Genomic DNA, 18913 nt, shown 5'->3' with positions numbered 1-18913 from the left:
AAATGTAGAGGGCCCCAGCTCAGAAGCAATCTCTAAAGACTGGGAGAGATTGGTTTTTATTAGTTCCTGGTATTCAAGGAAATCTGTCAACATACGAGCTAAAGGAACAGAGGCTTCAGTGACAGACCATGACTAGAAATACTGTCTTTGCAAAAACAACTGGAAAAAGTAAAGTAACAACTGCAACGTTTAATAATCAAGAACAGAAAAATCAATAAGAGATAGAATCTGATTTCCAAAGGTACTACATTATATTTGCATACTTAGTTTTCAACAATAACCACACAAAGAATACAAAGAAACAGAAGAGTATGGCACATTTAATGAGGAAAAAAATGAGTTAAACTGCCCCTAAGGAAGGCTAGACATTGAACTTACTAGACAAAGACTTTAAACCAACTATCTTAAATGAGGTCTAAGGGTAAAGTAAACCATGCACTAAGGAAACCAGGTAAACAAAGTATAAAAGAGAGTATCAAGAAAGAAATTATAAAAGGCTACCAAATAGAAATTCTGGAGCTGAAAAGTATAACTAAAATGAAAAATTCATTGTAGGAATTTAGTAAATTTAAGTAGGAAAAAAAATAATCAGCAAATTTGAAGTAAAGAGAATTTATCTGGCAGAAAGAAAAAGAAGGAAAGGTAAGCAGAGCCTGAGGGATCTGTGAGGTACTACAAAATGATCTAAGGTCGGCATCCCAGAAGGAGAAGGGCCAAAAAGAACATTTAGGCAATAATGGCCAAAGGCCCTGGCCAGTTGACTTAGTGGTAGAGCATTGGCCCAGCATGTGGAAGTCCTGGGCTCAATTCCCAGTAAGAGCACACAGGAGAAGTGACCATCTGCTCCTCCACCCCTTCCTCACCCCCCGACCCCTCTTCTCCTCCCATAGCCATGGCTTGAAGGTTTGGGCAAAGTTGGCCCTGGGTGCTGAGGATGGCTCCATGGCCTCGCTTCAGGTGCTAAAATAGCCCGACCGCCGAGCAATGGAGCAGCGGCAGGCAGAACATCACCTGGTAGGGAGCTTGCCCAGTGGATTCCAGTCAGGAGGCATGTGGGAGTCTGTCTCTGCCTCCCTGCCTCTCAATAAAAAAATAATAAAATAAATAATGGCCAGAAATGTCCCAAATTTGATGATATAAATCTATACAGTGGTCCCTTGTCTATCGTGGGGGTTAGGTTCTGGAACCCCCCACGATAGGTGAAAATCTGCGAAGTAGTGACTTTATTTTTATTTTATTACCATATTTCCCCATGTATAAAAACACACATTTTTCTGAAAAATTTGGGGTCTAAAAATTGAGTGTGTCTTATACAGTGGTTATAGATTTTTTCTTGCATTTCCTCTTTTTCGCACTTGTTTTTGCACTTATTGTTGAAGACAGTAATTTGTCATCAGACACAGATAAGGACAAGCTAATGGATTGGGGTTTTCACAGTGATGAGGAGTTGTATGCATTTTCTGATGAATAAAACTTGAGTTTAATAACTTTATATAATACTTTTTTTTCAAATTTTGGGTCTCAAAATTAAGGTGCATCTTTTACATGGGAACGTCTTATACATGGGGAAATATGGTATTTATATATTTCTTAAGGCTTTATATTTTTTATATTGTTTTCAATTTTTTAGGCTAGAAAATGCTTATTTTATTGCAAAAATAATTAAACTAATAAATATATTAAAATACCTATATACCACAAAATCTGTGATACAAAATTAGATATGTACAATTTAAAATCCGCGATACAGTGCAACCTCAAAAAGTGAACTGTGGCCCTGGCCGGTTTGCTCAGTGGTAGAGCATCGGCCTGGCGTGCGGAGGTCCTGGGTTTGATTCCCGGCCGGGGCACACAAGAGAGGCGCCCATCTGCTTCTCCACCCCTCCCCTTCTCCTTCCTCTCTGTCTCTCTCTTCCCCTCCCACAGCTAAGGCTCCATTGGAGCAAAGATGGCCCTGGCGCTGGGGATGGGATGGCTCTGTGGCCTCTGCCTCAGGCGCTAGAGTGGCTCTGGTCGCAACATAGCGACGCCCAGGATGGGCAGAACATCGCCCCCGGGTGGGCAGAGCGTCGCCCCTGGTGGGCGTGCCGGGTAGATCCCGGTCGGGCGCATGCGGGAGTCTGTCTGACTGTCTCTCCCCGTTTCTAGCTTCAGAAAAATACAAAAAAAAAAAAAAAAGCGAACCGTGATATGGCGAGGAACAACTATACATCCAAGAAGCTCACAAACTCCAAGCAGGAGAAACTCAGAGGTCCATACAGGCATACTATCAAAAGCCAAAACCAGTAAAAGCAGCAAGAGGAAAGCAATTTCCCATATGTAAAGCATCCTCAATAAGATTAAAAACAATTTCTCATAAAACATCATGGAGGTCAAAAGTCAGAGAGACAACATATTAAAAGTGCTGGGGAAAAAAAAGTCAATATCCAGCAACACTATTCTTGAAGAATAGAGGTGAAATGAAGACAGTCCCAGATAAACAAAAGCTAAGGGGGTTTGTTACTAATAGACCTGCCCTAAAATAAACAAAGGGAATCTTAAGGTTGAAACAAAACAGTATTAAACAGTAACTCCAAGATATATGAACAAATTGAAAACACTTGTGGAAAGTATGTCTTTTTCTTTTTTTTATGGGCGAGTCTGTTTCTCTTACCCTCCTCTGTCTCTGCTTCATTTCATTCTCTTTGAAAGAAAGGTAATTATGGCAATAAGAAATAATCCACTAATAGGAGTTAGAAGACCTACATACAAATTATGCCCCAATCATTTTGAGGCTGTGAAACCGAAGACAAATTACTTAAAGTAAGCCCCAGCTGGGAAGTTCAGTTGGTTAGTGTGTTGTCCCAATATGCCAAGGTTGCAGGTTCGATCCCCATTCAAGGCACATACAAGAATCAACCAATGAATGCATAAATAAGTGGAACAATAAACCGATGTTTCTATTGAAATATAGAAAAGGCTCTTAGCATGAATAATTTTTAGCAGAACTTACTTTCTCTAAAACAAAGAGACTCTTAGCAGAGCTTACTTTTTCTGAATACTCCCTATTCCTGGCCTTGAGGCTGGTCTTCCAGACTGTGGCCTTTGGCTAGCTTTCCAAGGCTGCAGGTATTCTCAGACTGTTTCTCCCTGAATTAACCCTATAGATAAACATTGTAAGGAAGCTTGTTTCACTGCTTTGTCCTACTGCTATGCTTCCTCTCCTCCCCATTCCTCAATCAGTGTGTAACTGTCTTTAAAAGCTAGCACCAAACTGTGTTCGCCACCACATTGATTTGAAAGATCAATGTGGTCTCCATGTGGTCACACTGGCATTAATTAAAGACTCTTTAATTTGGCTTCCTGATTGTGTGGCAGGACTTCTGTTTCTCGCTGTTCCAATACAACACTATCTCCCCACGCTCTTCCCCTCTCTCTAAAATCAATAAATAAAATGTATACCTATTATTTTGTTAGGTAGGCAAAAGCCTATTTCTGGTGTGTCACAGCATTTAAAATTTTTTAAATTTATTGATTTCAAAGAGGGAAGAAGAGAGAAACATCATTTGTTGCTCCACTTATTTCTGCATTCATTGGTTGCTTGTTGTGTGTGCCCGAGATCAAACCTGCAACCTTGGCGTGTTGGGAGGGTGCTCTGACCAACTGAGCTGCCTGGCCAGGGAGCGGGAGCACATAATTTTAGTAATCAGTTTGTATGTGCCAGAGATGAAAAAGGTTGAAAATTGCTGGTTTAGAGAACTAAGTTGTTATGTAAAATGAAAAGAATATTCTGGCTTTCACTAGTTGTTAAAATTAAGAGCAATTGGAGATGACGTCAGAGTAATGGCGGGGTAGGAAGCGATACCGATAAATCTCCCCCAAAATTCAACAAGATCTTCAACCAGAAACAGAAAAACCTATACTTGGAGCTTCCAGATGCTTCGCAATACACCCAAAGATGCCATTAAGGAAGAGAAAATCGAATATCATGGATACAAAAGAAAGAGAGGTAACACAGCTAGATGAGGAAAAATCTATGGAGAAAAAATTTAATATATTGGAAACCTTGGAGCTAAATGACAGAGAATTCAAGATAGAAATCCTAAAAATCCTCCGAGATATACAAGAAAACACAGAAAGGCAATATAGGGAGCTCAGAAAACAACTCAATGAACACAAAGAATATATGTCCAAGGAAATTGAAACTATAAAAACAAATCAAACAGAGATGAAAAACTCAATTCACAAGCTGAAAAACGAAGTAACAAGCTTAGCTAATAGAACAGGTCAGATAGAAGAGAGGATTAGTGAAATAGAAGACAAGCAACTTGAGGCACAACAGAGAGAAGAAGAAAGAGACTCAAAAATTAAAAAAAATGAGATAGCCCTACAAGAATTATCTGACTCCATCAAAAAGAATAACATAAGAATAATAGGTATATCAGAGGGAGAAGAGAGAGAAAATGGAATGGAGAACATACTCAAACAAATAATAGATGAGAACTTCCCAAGCCTGTGGAAAGAACTAAAGCCTCAAGTTCAAGAAGCAAACAGAACTCCAAGTTTTCTTAACCCCAACAAACCTACTCCAAGGCATATCATAATGAAATTGACACAAACCAACAGCAAAGAAAAAATTCTCAAGGCAGCCAGGGAAAAGAAGAATACAACATATAAAGGAAGGCCCATTAGATTATCATCAGATTTCTCAGCAGAAACTCTACAAGCTAGAAGAGAGTGGACCCCAATATTTAAAGTCCTGAAAGAGAGGAACTTTCAGCCATGAATACTATACCCATCAAAGCTATCCTTCAAATACGAAGGAGAAATAAAAACATTCACAGATACAGAAAAGATGAGGGAATTTATCATCAGAAAACCCCCACTCCAGGAATTACTAAAGGGGGTTCTCCAATCAGATACAAAGAACAAAAAAAAACAGAGCCACAAGTAAAAGCTCCAAGAAGAACACAATAAAACCAAATTTAAACTGTGACAACAACAAAAAGAAAGAGGGGGAGAAGATGGAGATTAACAGTAGCAAAGGACGATGGAGTGCAAAAGTACTCACAAAATAGTTCGCTACAATGAACAGGGTAGGGACCCTTTTCATTACTCAAAGGTAACCACCATTGAAAAAACCACCACAGAAGCACATGAGATAAAAAAGATAGCAACAGAGGAAAGATGTATGGAATACAACCAAATAAAAACAAAAGATAGAAAAACGAAAGAGAAGGATCAAACAAGACACAAAACTAACAGAAAGCAAGATATAAAATGGCAATAGGGAACTCACAAGTATCAATAATTACACTAAATGTAAACGGATTAAACTCACCAATAAAAAGGCACAGAGTAGCAGAATGGATTAAAAAAGAAAATCCAACTATATGCTGCCTACAGGAAACTCATCTAAGTAACAAGGATAAAAACAAATTCAAAGTGAAAGGCTGGAAAACAATACTCCAAGCAAATAACATCCAAAAAAAAGCAGGTGTAGCAATACTCATATCGGATAATGCTGACTACAAGACAGGAAAAGTACTCAGAGACAAAAATGGCCATTTCATAATGGCTAAGGGGACACTGAATCAAGAAGACATAACAATTCTTAATATATATGCACCAAACCAAGGAGCACCAAAATATATAAGACAGCTACTTATTGATCTTAAAACAAAAACTGACAAAAATACAATCATACTTGGAGACCTCAATACACCGCTGACGGCTCTAGATCGGTCATCAAAACAGAGAATCAACAAAGACATAGTGGCCTTAAACAAAACACTAGAGCACCTGGATATGATAGACATCTACAGGACATTTCATCCCAAAGTGACTGAGTATACATTTTTCTCCAGTGTACATGGATCATTCTCAAGAATTGACCATATGTTGGGCCACAAAAACAACATCAGCAAATTCAGAAAAATTGAAGTTGTACCAAGCATATTTTCTGATCATAAAGCCTTGAAACTAGAATTCAACTGCAAAAAAGAGGAAAAAAATCCCATAAAAATGTGGAAACCAAACAACATACTTTTAAAAAATGAATGGGTCAAAGAAGAAATAAGTGCAGAGATCAAAAGATATATACAGACTAATGAAAATGACAATACGACATATCAGAATCTATGGGATGCAGCAAAAGCAGTGATAAGAGGGAAGTTCATATCGCTTCAGGCATATATGAACAAACAAGAGAGAGCCCAAGTGAACCACTTAACTTCCCACCTTAAGGAACTAGAAAAAGAAGAACAAAGACAACCCAAAACCAGCCGAAGAAAGGAGATAATAAAAATCAGAGCAGAAATAAATGAATTAGAGAACAGAAAAACTATAGAAAAAATTAATAGAACAAGGAGCTGGTTCTTTGAAAAGATCAACAAAATTGACAAACCCTTGGCAAGACTTACCAAGGAAAAAAGAGAAAGAACTCATATAAACAAAATCCAAAATGAAAGAGGAGAAATCACCACGGACACTGTAGATATACAAAGAATTATTGTAGAATACTATGAAAAACTTTATGCCACTAAATTCAACAACCTAGAAGAAATGGATAAATTCCTAGAAAAATACAACCTTCCTAGACTGAGTCAAGAAGAAGCAGAAAGCCTAAACAGACCTATCAGTAGAGAAGAAATAGAAAAAACCATTAAAAACCTCCCCAAAAATAAAAGTCCAGGCCCTGACGGCTACACCAGTGAATTTTATCAAACATTCAAAGAAGACTTGGTTCCTATTCTACTCAAAGTCTTCCAAAAAATTGAAGAAGAAGCAATACTTCCAAACACATTTTATGAGGCCAACATAACCCTCATACCAAAACCAGGCAAGGATGACACAAAAAAAGAAAACTACAGACCAATATCTCTAATGAATACAGATGCTAAAATACTAAACAAAATACTAGCAAATCGAATACAACAACATATTAAAAAAATAATACATCATGATCAAGTGGGATTCATCCCAGAATCTCAAGGATGGTTCAACATACGTAAAACGGTTAATGTAATACACCATATCAACAAAACAAAGAACAAAAACCACATGATCTTATCAATAGATGCAGAAAAGGCTTTCAATAAAATACAACACAATTTTATGTTTAAGACTCTCAACAAAATGGGTATAGAAGGAAAATATCTCAACTTGATAAAGGCCATATATGATAAACCATCAGCTAACATCATATTAAATGGCACTAAACTGAAGGCTTTCCCCCTTAAATCAGGAACAAGACAGGGTTGTCCACTCTCTCCACTCTTATTTAATGTGGTACTAGAGGTTCTCGCCACAGCAATCAGACAAGACAAAGAAATAAAAGGCATCCATATCGGAAAAGAAGAAGTAAAGGTATCACTTTTTGCAGATGATATGATCCTATACATCGAAAACCCCAAAGAATCCACAAAAAGACTACTAGAAACAATAAGCCAATACAGTAAGGTCGCAGGATACAAAATTAACATACAGAAGTTAGCCTTTCTATATGCCAACAATGAAACAACTGAGAAGGAACTCAAAAGAATAATCCCCTTCACGATTGCAACAAAAAAAATAAAATACTTAGGAATAAACATAACAAAGAATGTAAAGGACTTATATAATGAAAACTATAAACCATTGTTAAGGGAAATCGAAAAAGATATAATGAGATGGAAGAATATACCTTGTTCTTGGCTAGGAAGAATAAATATAATCAAGATGGCTATATTACCCAAAGCAATATACAAATTTAATGCAATTCCCATCAAACTTCCAATGACGTTTTTTAAAGAAATAGAGCAAAAAATCATCAGATTTATATGGAACTATAAAAAACCCCGAATAGCCAAAGCAATCCTAAAGAAAAAGAATGAAGCTGGGGGCATAACAATACCTGACTTCAAACTCTATTATAGGGCCACGACAATCAAAACAGCATGGTATTGGCAGAAAAATAGACACTCAGACCAATGGAACAGAATAGAAAGTCCAGAAATAAAACCACATATATATAGTCAAATAATTTTTGATAAAGGGGCCAACAACACACAATGGAGAAAAGAAAGCCTCTTCAATAAATGGTGCTGGGAAAACTGGAAAGCCACATGCAAAAGAATGAAACTGGACTACAGTCTCTCTCCCTGTACAAAAATTAACTCAAAATGGATCAAAGATCTAAACATAAGACCTGAAACAATTAAGCACATAGAAGAAGACATAGGTACTCAACTCATGGACCTGGGTTTTAAAGAGCATTTTATGAATTTGACTCCAATGGCAAGAGAAGTGAAGGCAAAAATTAATGAATGGGACTACATCAGACTAAGAAGTTTTTGCTCAGCAAGAGAAACTGATAACAAAATAAACAGAAAGCCAACTAAATGGGAAATGATATTTTCAAACAACAGCTCAGATAAGGGCCTAATATCCAAAATATACAAAGAACTCATAAAACTCAACAACAAACAAACAAACAATCCAATAAAAAAATGGGAAGAGGATATGAATAGACACTTCTCCCAGGAAGAAATACAAATGGCCAACAGATATATGAAAAGATGCTCATCTTCTTTAGCTATTAGAGAAATGCAAATCAAAACGGCAATGAGATACCACCTCACACCTGTTCGATTAGCTGTTATTAGCAAGTCAGGTAATAGCAAATGTTGGAGAGGCTGTGGAGAAAAAGGAACCCTCATACACTGTTGGTGGGAATGTAAAGTAGTACAACCATTATGGAAGAAAGTATGGTGGTTCCTCAAAAAACTGAAAATAGAACTACCTTATGACCCAGCAATCCCTCTACTGGGTATATATCCCCAAAACTCAGAAACATTGATACGTAAAGACACATGCAGCCCCATGTTTATTGCAGCATTGTTCACAGTGGCCAGGACATGGAAACAACCAAAAAGCCCATCAATAGATGACTGGATAAAGAAGATGTGGCACATATACACTATGGAATACTACTCAGCCATAAGAAATGATGACATCGGAACATTTACAGCAAAATGGTGGGATCTTGATAACATGATACGAAGCGAAATAAGTAAATCAGAAAAAACCAGGAACTGTATTATTCCATACGTAGGTGGGACATAATACTGAAACTAAGAGACATTGACAAGAGTGTGGTGGTTACGGGGGGGAGGGGGGAATGGGAGAGGGATAGGGGGTGGGGAGGGGCACAAAGAAAACAAGATAGAAGGTGACAGAGGACAATCTGACTTTGGGTGGTGGGTATGCAACATAATTGAACGACAAGATAACCTGGACTTGTTATCTTTGAATATATGTATCCTGATTTATTGATGTCACCCCATTAAAAAAATAAAATTATAAAAAAAAAAAATTAAGAGCAATTATAAAACATTACATTTTCAAAAACATTAACTGAATTAAAAATGAATACATTAGGCTCTTATCCTTTGGTCTTTAAACTGGCCACAATATGGAATTTTACTGTTTATAAGATGCAGGTAACAGTGAGTAATGATAATGATTAAAATCACAGTAACAGCAGCAGCAACCAATACTATGTGTCATGTTATACGCTAAAGTAGGTATACCAGTATTCCCATCCTTTTGGGAGTTTTTTGGGGGTTTTTTTTGTGTGTGTGTGTGTAAGAGAGAGAGAGAGAGCGACGAGAAGCATCAACTCGTAGTTGCATCACTTTAGTTGTTCATTGATTGCTTCTCATATGTGCCTTGATGGGGGGGCTTCAGCCAAGCCATTGACCCCTTGCTCAAACCAGTGACACTGTGCTCAAGCCAGCAACCTAGGGCTTCAAGCCAGTGACCCTTGGGCTCAAGCCAGCAACCACGGGATCATGTCTATGGTCCCGCACTCAAGCTAGGGACCCCCCACTCAAGCTGAATGAGCCCCCACTCAAGCCAGCAATCTCCGGGCTTCAAATCTGGGTCCTTAGCATTCCAGGCCAACAAACACTCTATCCACAGTGCTACCACCTTGTCAGGCCCAGTATTTCCATTTTTAAAATGAAAAAAAAACAAAACACAGTGAAGTTAAGTGACTTGTCCAATACTACATAACTTGTAAGTGGCAGAGCTGAGTTTTAACCCAGGTAGTCCAAATCCGAAATCTGTAGTCTTTACTATCACACTATTTGACTTCTATTTCCCATCTGGTATACAAAATTAGGATCTTTATGACTGGGCTGGGTAGTCAGACATGGATACTGGTCTATAGAGTACAACAAAGAATATGACAAATCATGGCAGGGGGCTCATGGCGAGGGGATAAGGGAACCTACCTATCCTCAGGCAAAAAAAGCCACATGCAAATTTATGCTGACTTCTACTACCATTTGTCAGGCAATTACAGTATTGTTAGGAAGGGAAGGAGGAGAGACTTGAGAATTTAACTTTTTTGAGTTTTGTTATTAGATCTGGACTAGAACATTACTTTGCTTTCATGGTAGAATCAACAAAATTACCTAATATTCTCTCAACCAAATGGCCTCTGTCTTAATTTCCCTTATCCAATCACAGATAGATAGATCCTGGTAGCTCTTACATGTTTTAAGTTTGTTATATGCTCATTCAATAACCAATCATTTAGTGCAGGGGTCCCCAAACTATGGCCCGCGGGCAGCATCCGGCCCCTACCGCATTTCCAGAAGGGGCACCTCTTTCATTGGTGGTCAGTGAGAGGAGCGTAGTTCCCATTGAAATACTGGTCAGTTTGTTGATTTAAATTTACTTGTTCTTTATTTTAAATATTGTATTTGTTCTCATTTTGTTTTTTTACTTTAAAATAAGATATGTGCAGTGTGCATAGGGATTTGTTCATAGTTTTTTTTTATAGTCTGGCCCTCCAACGGTCTGAGGGACAGTGAACTGTCCCCCTGTGTAAAACGTTTGGGGACCCCTGATTTAGTGCCAAACACTGTGTTAGATGCTGTTGATATAACGATAAATAAGACATGACCCTACTCTTTGAGGAGCTCACGGGTCAATGGATATAACAGACACAGACAGAAATATTTTTTAAGGCCACTTGGTATTGTACAGAGGGAGCCTAGAGGCAGGTGTTAACTCTCTCTAAAGATGGGAAATCTAGGCAAGGCAATGATCATACAAAATTGCCTATAAAAATGACCAATATAATTCAACCTAAGAGATGACATTTGAGCTAGTTCTTGTTGTGTGACAAGGAGGGAGAAAATAAAGGGTATTAGAGAAAAGTGCAGAGAAACCAGATTCCTTAACGCACATGGAACACTGTGTTTATCTATATCTCTTTACCTACCTACCTACCTACCTACCTGATAGCATCAGAAAATGAAAGGCAACACTACACTTAACAATACCCTTTTGATTTTTCTTGGAATTACATTATTATGTCCATACCTCATATGACAATTACTTTAAACTTTAAAAGTTTAAAGTACCTTCTCTTTCATCCTTTAACAGTAATCCTTTTTCTAAACTAAAGATTCACAAAAATGTAAAACCTCTCAAAATCTCCAAACCATGAAATGTATTACATAGATAATTGTGACATTCGAATAAAAGCTATAAAATATATTAATAGGCTTTAGAAATAACTTCAAAGGAACTAGTCCAGTAAACAGGTGAGCCCAGACTCCCAGGATGGCTAGGAGCTGAAGAGTCCTTGAGATAGAGAAGTCGTTAGACTCCCAGGATGGTTAGGAGCTAAGGAGTCCTTGAGATAAGGAAGTCACAAAGAACTCCTAAGACAGTAAATGTAACCACATCCTAGGGGATAGATAGGGATATTTCCAGCTGGGGCTTTCAACTGTATGACTGGTTACTAAGGCACGTGACTAGAATTTAATTTGGGGGAGCCAATTGCTAAATGCCAAATTTGCTTCTGTATGAACTGCTTGCTTGCTACGCTATAAAAACCCCTAGACTGTAGGCGCTCGGTGTGGCTCTTATTACTACCACTAGAGTCCACCCCTGCGCAGGTTTATTTTCCTTTGTTTTGTTCTCTAATTCTTTTGGCCATAAAGATTTGTCTTAAACTCTCCAAGCGTCTCCAGTGTCTGTTTTACCCGGCGAGTGCTACATTTTATGGGGGCTCGCCCGGGATTGCCCATTACGGGTATCTTGACTGGAGACAGGCGGAACAGCTGTTTAAGCTGGTATTTTGTTGTAGAATTTCTTGGTTTTGTATTCTGGCTCCGGAGCTCTTACAGTCTGTGGTGGCAGACAGGACGCTGTCAGTGACCCGCCCAGACACTCGGGCCAAAGGGCAGGACGCTGCCGGCCGAGGTTTCTGTCTGAAATCGATCAATCGTTTCAAAGTAGTGAGCTCACTCGCGCTGCGACGCGCTGCTGTCTGGTTGTCTGTTTAGCCTGAATGACTGTGTGGGAAATTTTGTGTATTGCCCTCCTGGGATTTGCTGCATTGTTGTGTTTAGTGTTAATTTGTTTGCCAGTACAGTGTGATCAGCGCTCATCTATTTGGATTACCCTGCTTATAGGGTGGGGAATCCTGTGTGTTGTCTTTGTAGGACTAGAAGCATACCTGGCTGAGAAGAACAAGCACCGCGAGATGGGACAGCAAGAATCTACTCTTAAATCCCCTCTTGATTGCATTTTAAGTAACTTCTCTGATTTTCAGAAGAGAGCTCAGGGTTATGGGGGACCTCCACCCGATCAAGAAACTCTCCGGACCTTAAGCCAAATAGAGTGGCCATCTCTTAAGGTTGGATGGCCATCTGAAGGAACCTTTGATCTGCCCATAGTTTTTGCAGTAAGAGCCATTATATATCAGGTACCTCACCCAGACCAATATGTGTATATAGATGTTTGGATAGATATAGCTACAGACAAACCTGGGTACATTAAGAGGTGCATAAAAGCAAATCAGAAGGTCAAGAGAGCTATTTGTGTGAGCGCTGCGGACATTAAGCCTCGCCCTCCCTCCGCTCCACCTGCACCTGAAAAGGAGCCTCCTAAATCGTATCCGGTCCTTTCTGATGTTACTGAGGATATAGCAGACCCTGTAAATTATCCTCCTCCTTATCAGAAGCCCAGGGAGCCAGATTCAACTGTGCCCGAGAATGTCCAGAGTCCTCCCCACACCCGGGGGGGAACTCCTTATACTCAACCTTCCTTTGCCGGAGGTGCCCCAATGTTACCTCTTAGGGAGGTGTTGCCCCCACTAGATGAAGGATCACATGCACCGTCCCGAATGATTTATATTCCTTTTTCTACTAGTGACATTTATAACTGGAAATATCCCTATCTATCCCCTAGGATGTGGTTACATTTACTGTCTTAGGAGTTCTTTGTGACTTCCTTATCTCAAGGACTCCTTAGCTCCTAACCATCCTGGGAGTCTAACGACTTCTCTATCTCAAGGACTCTTCAGCTCCTAGCCATCCTGGGAGTCTGGGCTCACCTGTTTACTGGACTAGTTCCTTTGAAGTTATTTCTAAAGCCTATTAATATATTTTATAGCTTTTATTCGAATGTCACAATAATAAAATGCTAGAAATTCTGATACATATTCAGTGATATACATCTGATTTCTAGACTTGCTAGGAGCCCTCAAAACTGTGAAGTCTCCCCAAAAGTGGTTATTTAAAAGTTATAATTTTGCCTGGCATTTTCCATAGGATTAGTCATGGGTGGCAAATAAAGGCTGCAAAGTCTCAACTACTTAGTGGTCTTGATAAACAACTTAGTTGGCAGTCTTGTTTAAAACTTATAAAAGTTCTCTGATTTGTTAACTCATCATCTGGCTGCTAAGCACTGAGCTAGACCTTGGAAGATCATGTTGGGGAGAACTGGCAAAAAAGCTTGCTTCCAATCAGGCTATAGATGTACTGCCAACTTTGTTGAACCTGTGAATTCTGGCTATACGGAAGAAAGATCAGGGTCTTCTACTTTATCGACCGGATGAATCAGTTCCACTACCAGACTCAAATTCCCAAACACCTACTACACTGCTCACAAAAACTTAAGAGATATTTCAAAATGAATACAAAGCGATACAATATCCCCTAATTTTTGTGAGCAGGTAGTATAAAGTTCTAGTCTGCTCTTAGTCACACTAATTCCATTATATGAGAAATCGAACAAATGCACAGAAAACAAACCAGTTAGGCCATTCTGTTTGGGCCCGTTTAGCCACATTTCCCTCCTTACTTCCTAGTCTCTACATCTCACTCCTACTGTTTCCTTTATGACAAAGATGCTGATATAACAGTTTCAACTTACTGTTTTCTAAAATCCAATGTTTCATTATTTTCCCATGGTTATTTAAAAGGAGTATTTTCTGGAAAAACCAAAGTAAAAAAAAAATGGGCACATGACACAGCTGAATAGTGGTATAGTCAGTAAATTATTTATTGTAAGGTAATACAAAAAATTCTTCAACCTGTAGAAGGAAATAAGTAGTTTTTCCTTTGAAAAGAGGAAAAATTGTTTCAATTTATAGAAACAGACCATCAATATTTAGATACATGCACTTGCTTTCTTAGTTCTACTGTGTAACTTTAAATATTTAATACTACTCAAAATAAGTAAAAATTAGGAAATTACAATCTTCTCCAAGCCCTGGGGTTAGCAAACTTTTTCTGCAAAGGTTCTAAAGTCATTAATTTAGACTTCAGGGGGACATAATCTATACTGTTTGTGTTACAACCACTCATCCTTGCTCTTAATGTAAAAGCAACAGCACAGTCAATATTTAAACAGGAGTGTGTTCTTCCCCCCCCCACCTCCCCCCGAAGTGAGAAGCAGGGAGGCAGAGAGACAGATTCCCGCATGCCCACGAGGGGGTGATGCTCTGTTCTTCTGGGGCGTTGCTCTGTTGCAACCAGAGCCATGGAGCCATCCTCAGCACCCCGGCCAACTTTGCTTCAATGGAACCTTGGCTGTGGAAGGGGAAGAAGAGACAGAGAGAAAGGAGAGGGGGAAGGGTGGAGAAGCAGATGGGCGCCTCTCCTGTGTGCCCTGGCCAGGAATCAAACCTGGGACTTCCACATGCCTAGCCAATGCTCTACTGCTGAGCTTATTGGCCAGGACAGGGAAGTATTCTAATAAAACTATTTACAAAATCAGATAGTGGACTGGATTTAGTCTAAGGGCCATAAATGGCTGATTCTTTTTCCAGCCTCCTAAATTAGTATTATCTCTAAATCATCTACATGAGAAAATACAAACTATCCTTTGAACAAGGAAACAATTTTTTTTTTAACCTCAGGGGTAGGAGAGAGTAGGGGCAATGAACAGGTGAGGGGGAAAACATACACACAAGATATATTCAAGTAGGGAAAGGATTAATTATTCCTCTTGGTTACCTTCTGCAGATCTGAATCCTTCTTCTATTGGAGTACTTTTTATAGCCAAGTTGTCATCACTGTCACATTCTGTAAGGCAGAATCAATAAATGCAAATGAGTTTCTGAAGAAGGTATTGTGCTACAATTTGTGCATTCTCAAACATTATCAATAACTTCTTCTATACCCAAGCTTACTAATTACAATTCATTAGTAGTACACTACTTTCCCTTTAGATTTATTTTTTGCTTTTTATTTTTGTATTTTTTGCTTTTTAATAATTATCAAATTATACTACAAGTCAAGAACAAAATAAAAATGAAATAGGCAATTCAATTTTAGTTCTGTATTTTAAAAATTTGGAATAGGTCTTTTAACTGTGGAGGAAATAGGAAACTAAATTTTAAAAAGCTAATGTTTTATTTAGATCTAGCAAATAAACTCCAAAGTTTCACTTGTATAAAATAATCTTAAAATTCTGGTGCCAGATAAAATTCTCCTGTAACTTAAAAATCATATGCATTCATCTCTATAAAGACCACAGGATATAATTAACAATGTGTAGGCATGGCACAAACTCACCTGATGTCTTATATGATTTCATAATGACAGACCTAAGGCTTTATAAAAATTACATGACTAACTAGATATTTCAAAAGTCACTTAAAATTTCAACCATGGTTTATCAGCAACCTAATGTTTGGCTTTTTGGCTTATTACTTTAAATACATTTATGCAAGCATACACACACCAGGTAAGGCAAAAGTATGTTTACAGTTGTGAATATATAAAAGTTTATTCTTGTATTAGTTTCTAAACAACTGTAAACCTACTTTTGCCCCACCCTGTATATCGCTAAAACTGACTGAATCAAGGTTTAAATAACTAAATACAAATCAAATGGACATATCTGTTTCTCTAGAAATATGTAAAAACTAAAATATACATTTAAAAATTAAGATATATAATTATTTAAAAATAAAAATCACTATAGATCCCTTATATTCCTTTGCTGCAAAATTTGTTAATACAAGTTATCATTTGTCATTGCAGCAAAAATACTACTGCTTTTTCTACACTGTTACATACTGCTACTTCAAGTATTTCAAGCAATGTTTTAGGAAAATAAAACGTTAAAGTTACAATTTGGAGAAAAACAAATCAAGTCTTAAAACATTAGGTACAATGATATAATACCCAAACTTCCTGTTATTATAATTCAAAGTCAAGGCCAGCCAAAAGCGGCCTGTCTTAACTAGCTTAAACAATTCATCTGTGACAGCCATGCAGGACACTGAGCTCCACAGAGACACAGACGGCTCCAGTGCAAGGGCAGACTGGGCGGCACTGGGCGGCTGGCTCTGTGCTCACCGCGAAAAGTAATTCAATGTGAATAAGGGTGATCCTAAGAAGAGGCAAAAACAACATGTGCTTTCTTTGTGTCAACTTGCCAGGAAGAGCACAGGCACTCAGATGCTCAGTCACTTTGTTTTCTTAATAAGCGCTCGGAGAGGTAGAAGACCATGTCTACTAAAGAGAAAAATTGAAGACAATGGCAAAGGCTGACATGGCCTGTTATGAAAGAGAAATGAAAATTTATATCCCTCCTAAAGGGAAAACAAAAAAGTTCAAGGATTCTTGTTTTATCCTAAATTTCCCCCCAAACCCAAAGGAGAGCGTCCCAGCCCGCCCACTGGTGACGTTGGAAACAAGCTGGGAGAGGTGGAGTAGCACCGCTCAAGGTGCCGAGCAGCCTGAGGGACACACGGCTGCGGAACCGAGAGAACACGGGAAAGAGCCGCTGCACACCAAGGTAAAAGCAAGCCGATGTGGAAAAGCGGAGGCTGAAAAAAGCAAGAAAAGGAGGAAGTCGAGAAAGATAAGATGAAGAGGATGAAGACAAAGGGGAGGAGGATGAAGATAAAGATGATGAATAAGTTGTTTCTGGTACTTAATTCCCCTGTATACAACTAAATCCTTTTAAAGGAAATAAATTGAAATGTAACGTTAAGATTGCTTTTAAACTGTGCAGTGTCTTTTTTTTTTTGCATAGTTAATACTACTGAATGTGCCTTTGGAGAGCCTTGTCCTGGTGTTCTTTTCAATAGCCACTAACCTTGCCTGGTACAGTATGTGGGTTGTATATTGGCATGGAAATTTAAAGCAGGTTCTTCTTGGTGCAGAGCACAAATCAGTTATACCTGGGAATGGTAGTGTTTTCATCTTCCGTTATCGCTGATGCAGCTTAAACAAAATTGTTCTGTTAACTGAATACCACTCTAATTGCAATAAAAAGGTTGTGGCTGTTTTGTTGACATTCTGAATGCTAAGTAAATACAATTTTTTTAATTTAAAAAATAATCATCATTGCATACAAGGCCTAAGGCTAAAGTGCAGTTTTGAATTACAAGGACTGGCTTGACACTGGGTTGCAAAAATTAAAAATGGTTTCCTTTGCCTCAATCAGATCTACCAGTAGTAGTATAGAGTTCTTTCCTATTTTCAGTACTTTGCACAGAATTATATTATGTAAATCTTGGGGATGATGTCCACAGCAACAAGCCATAACTTCATTAACAGGCTGAAGAAACAACAGGCAGGCAGAGTTTTAAGATGAAGTTCAATCATTGTTTTATCTAGTGCCTATTCCATAGTTTGATGCTACTTCAATCATCTATACTTTCACATCATCGGTGAACTTTCAGGTTCAATTTTAACAAATTATTTATCTTTCAATTTTTAAGAAGGCTTTTAAAATCTGTGTAATTGGTATAACCTATAGATACCAATTATGCTTAATGCCTATACCCTATCCATTCCCAAACAAAAACACAAACAAAATAGATACAACCATGTCCTAGGCCCATAAACCAGACAGTCCAAAGAGTGTTCAGAGTCAACAAATACCATCTTGAAGCATAGAAAAATGTATTCAATATTTTCAACATGAATTCACTAAAACATAACAGTATATGCTCAAGTTCATCCTTGTATTATTTAAGGAAAAATATTCTAGGTAAGTTAATACTTTGCATAAAACTGCAAGGATGCTTAATTTACTTAAGAACTATGACTACTGACTACATAAAATTGTGTTTTTAAAATGAAAATCTTACATTAATCAAGTTAATGTTCTTCAACTAAGCTATAAGATATGGTCAAGTTCTATTATATAAACAGATCATTAAAAGCTCACAGAGTTTTTTTATAAGCAACGGTCATCACCAATGAAAAAGTGAAAAATAGTTGCTCAGAAATTCAATCAAGAAGTGTGGCTGACCAAGTGTCCATCAGTGGACGAGTAGATTAAAAAGCTTTGGTATATATATACTATGGAATACTACTCAGCCATAAGAAACGATGACATCGGATCATTTACAACAACATGGGTGGAACTTGATAACATTATACTGAGTGAAATAAGTAAATCAGAAAAAACTAAGAACTATATGATTCCAAACATAGGTGGAACATAAAAATGAGACTCAGAGACATGGACAAGTGGGTGGTGGTTACGGGGGGGGGGGGAGAAGAGGTTAAAGGCGGGCACAAAGAAAACCAGATAGAAGGTGACGGAAGACAGTTTGACTTTGGGTGATGGGTATGCAACTTAATCAAATGTCAAAATAACCTGGAGATGTTTTCTCTGA

The 18913-nt window shown here is 38.2% G+C and overlaps 1 protein-coding gene across 2 annotated transcripts in view; it reads right to left on the bottom strand.

The window, feature by feature from the left end:
* The window catches only part of ZNF451 (zinc finger protein 451), a 97222-nt gene that overhangs the window by 7024 nt on the left and 71285 nt on the right, over positions 1–18913 (bottom strand). The window contains exons 14-15 of one of the 2 annotated variants that reach the window (XM_066252846.1): positions 15285–15353; positions 14318–14858 (exon numbers count right to left, since the gene is read on the bottom strand). In XM_066252846.1, the coding sequence (XP_066108943.1) occupies positions 14821–14858; positions 15285–15353 (107 nt within the window). In that variant the 3' untranslated portion in view covers positions 14318–14820. Of the gene's footprint in view, positions 1–14317; positions 14859–15284; positions 15354–18913 lie in introns of those variants that run through there. The other variant, XM_066252838.1, reaches the window with a different exon arrangement.

This window comes from Saccopteryx bilineata, chromosome 1 (assembly GCF_036850765.1).
Source record: "Saccopteryx bilineata isolate mSacBil1 chromosome 1, mSacBil1_pri_phased_curated, whole genome shotgun sequence".
Lineage (NCBI taxonomy): Eukaryota > Metazoa > Chordata > Mammalia > Chiroptera > Emballonuridae > Saccopteryx > Saccopteryx bilineata.
The sequence above is the reverse complement of the archived record's forward strand: the minus strand, read 5'-3'. Positions and strand labels throughout refer to the sequence as shown.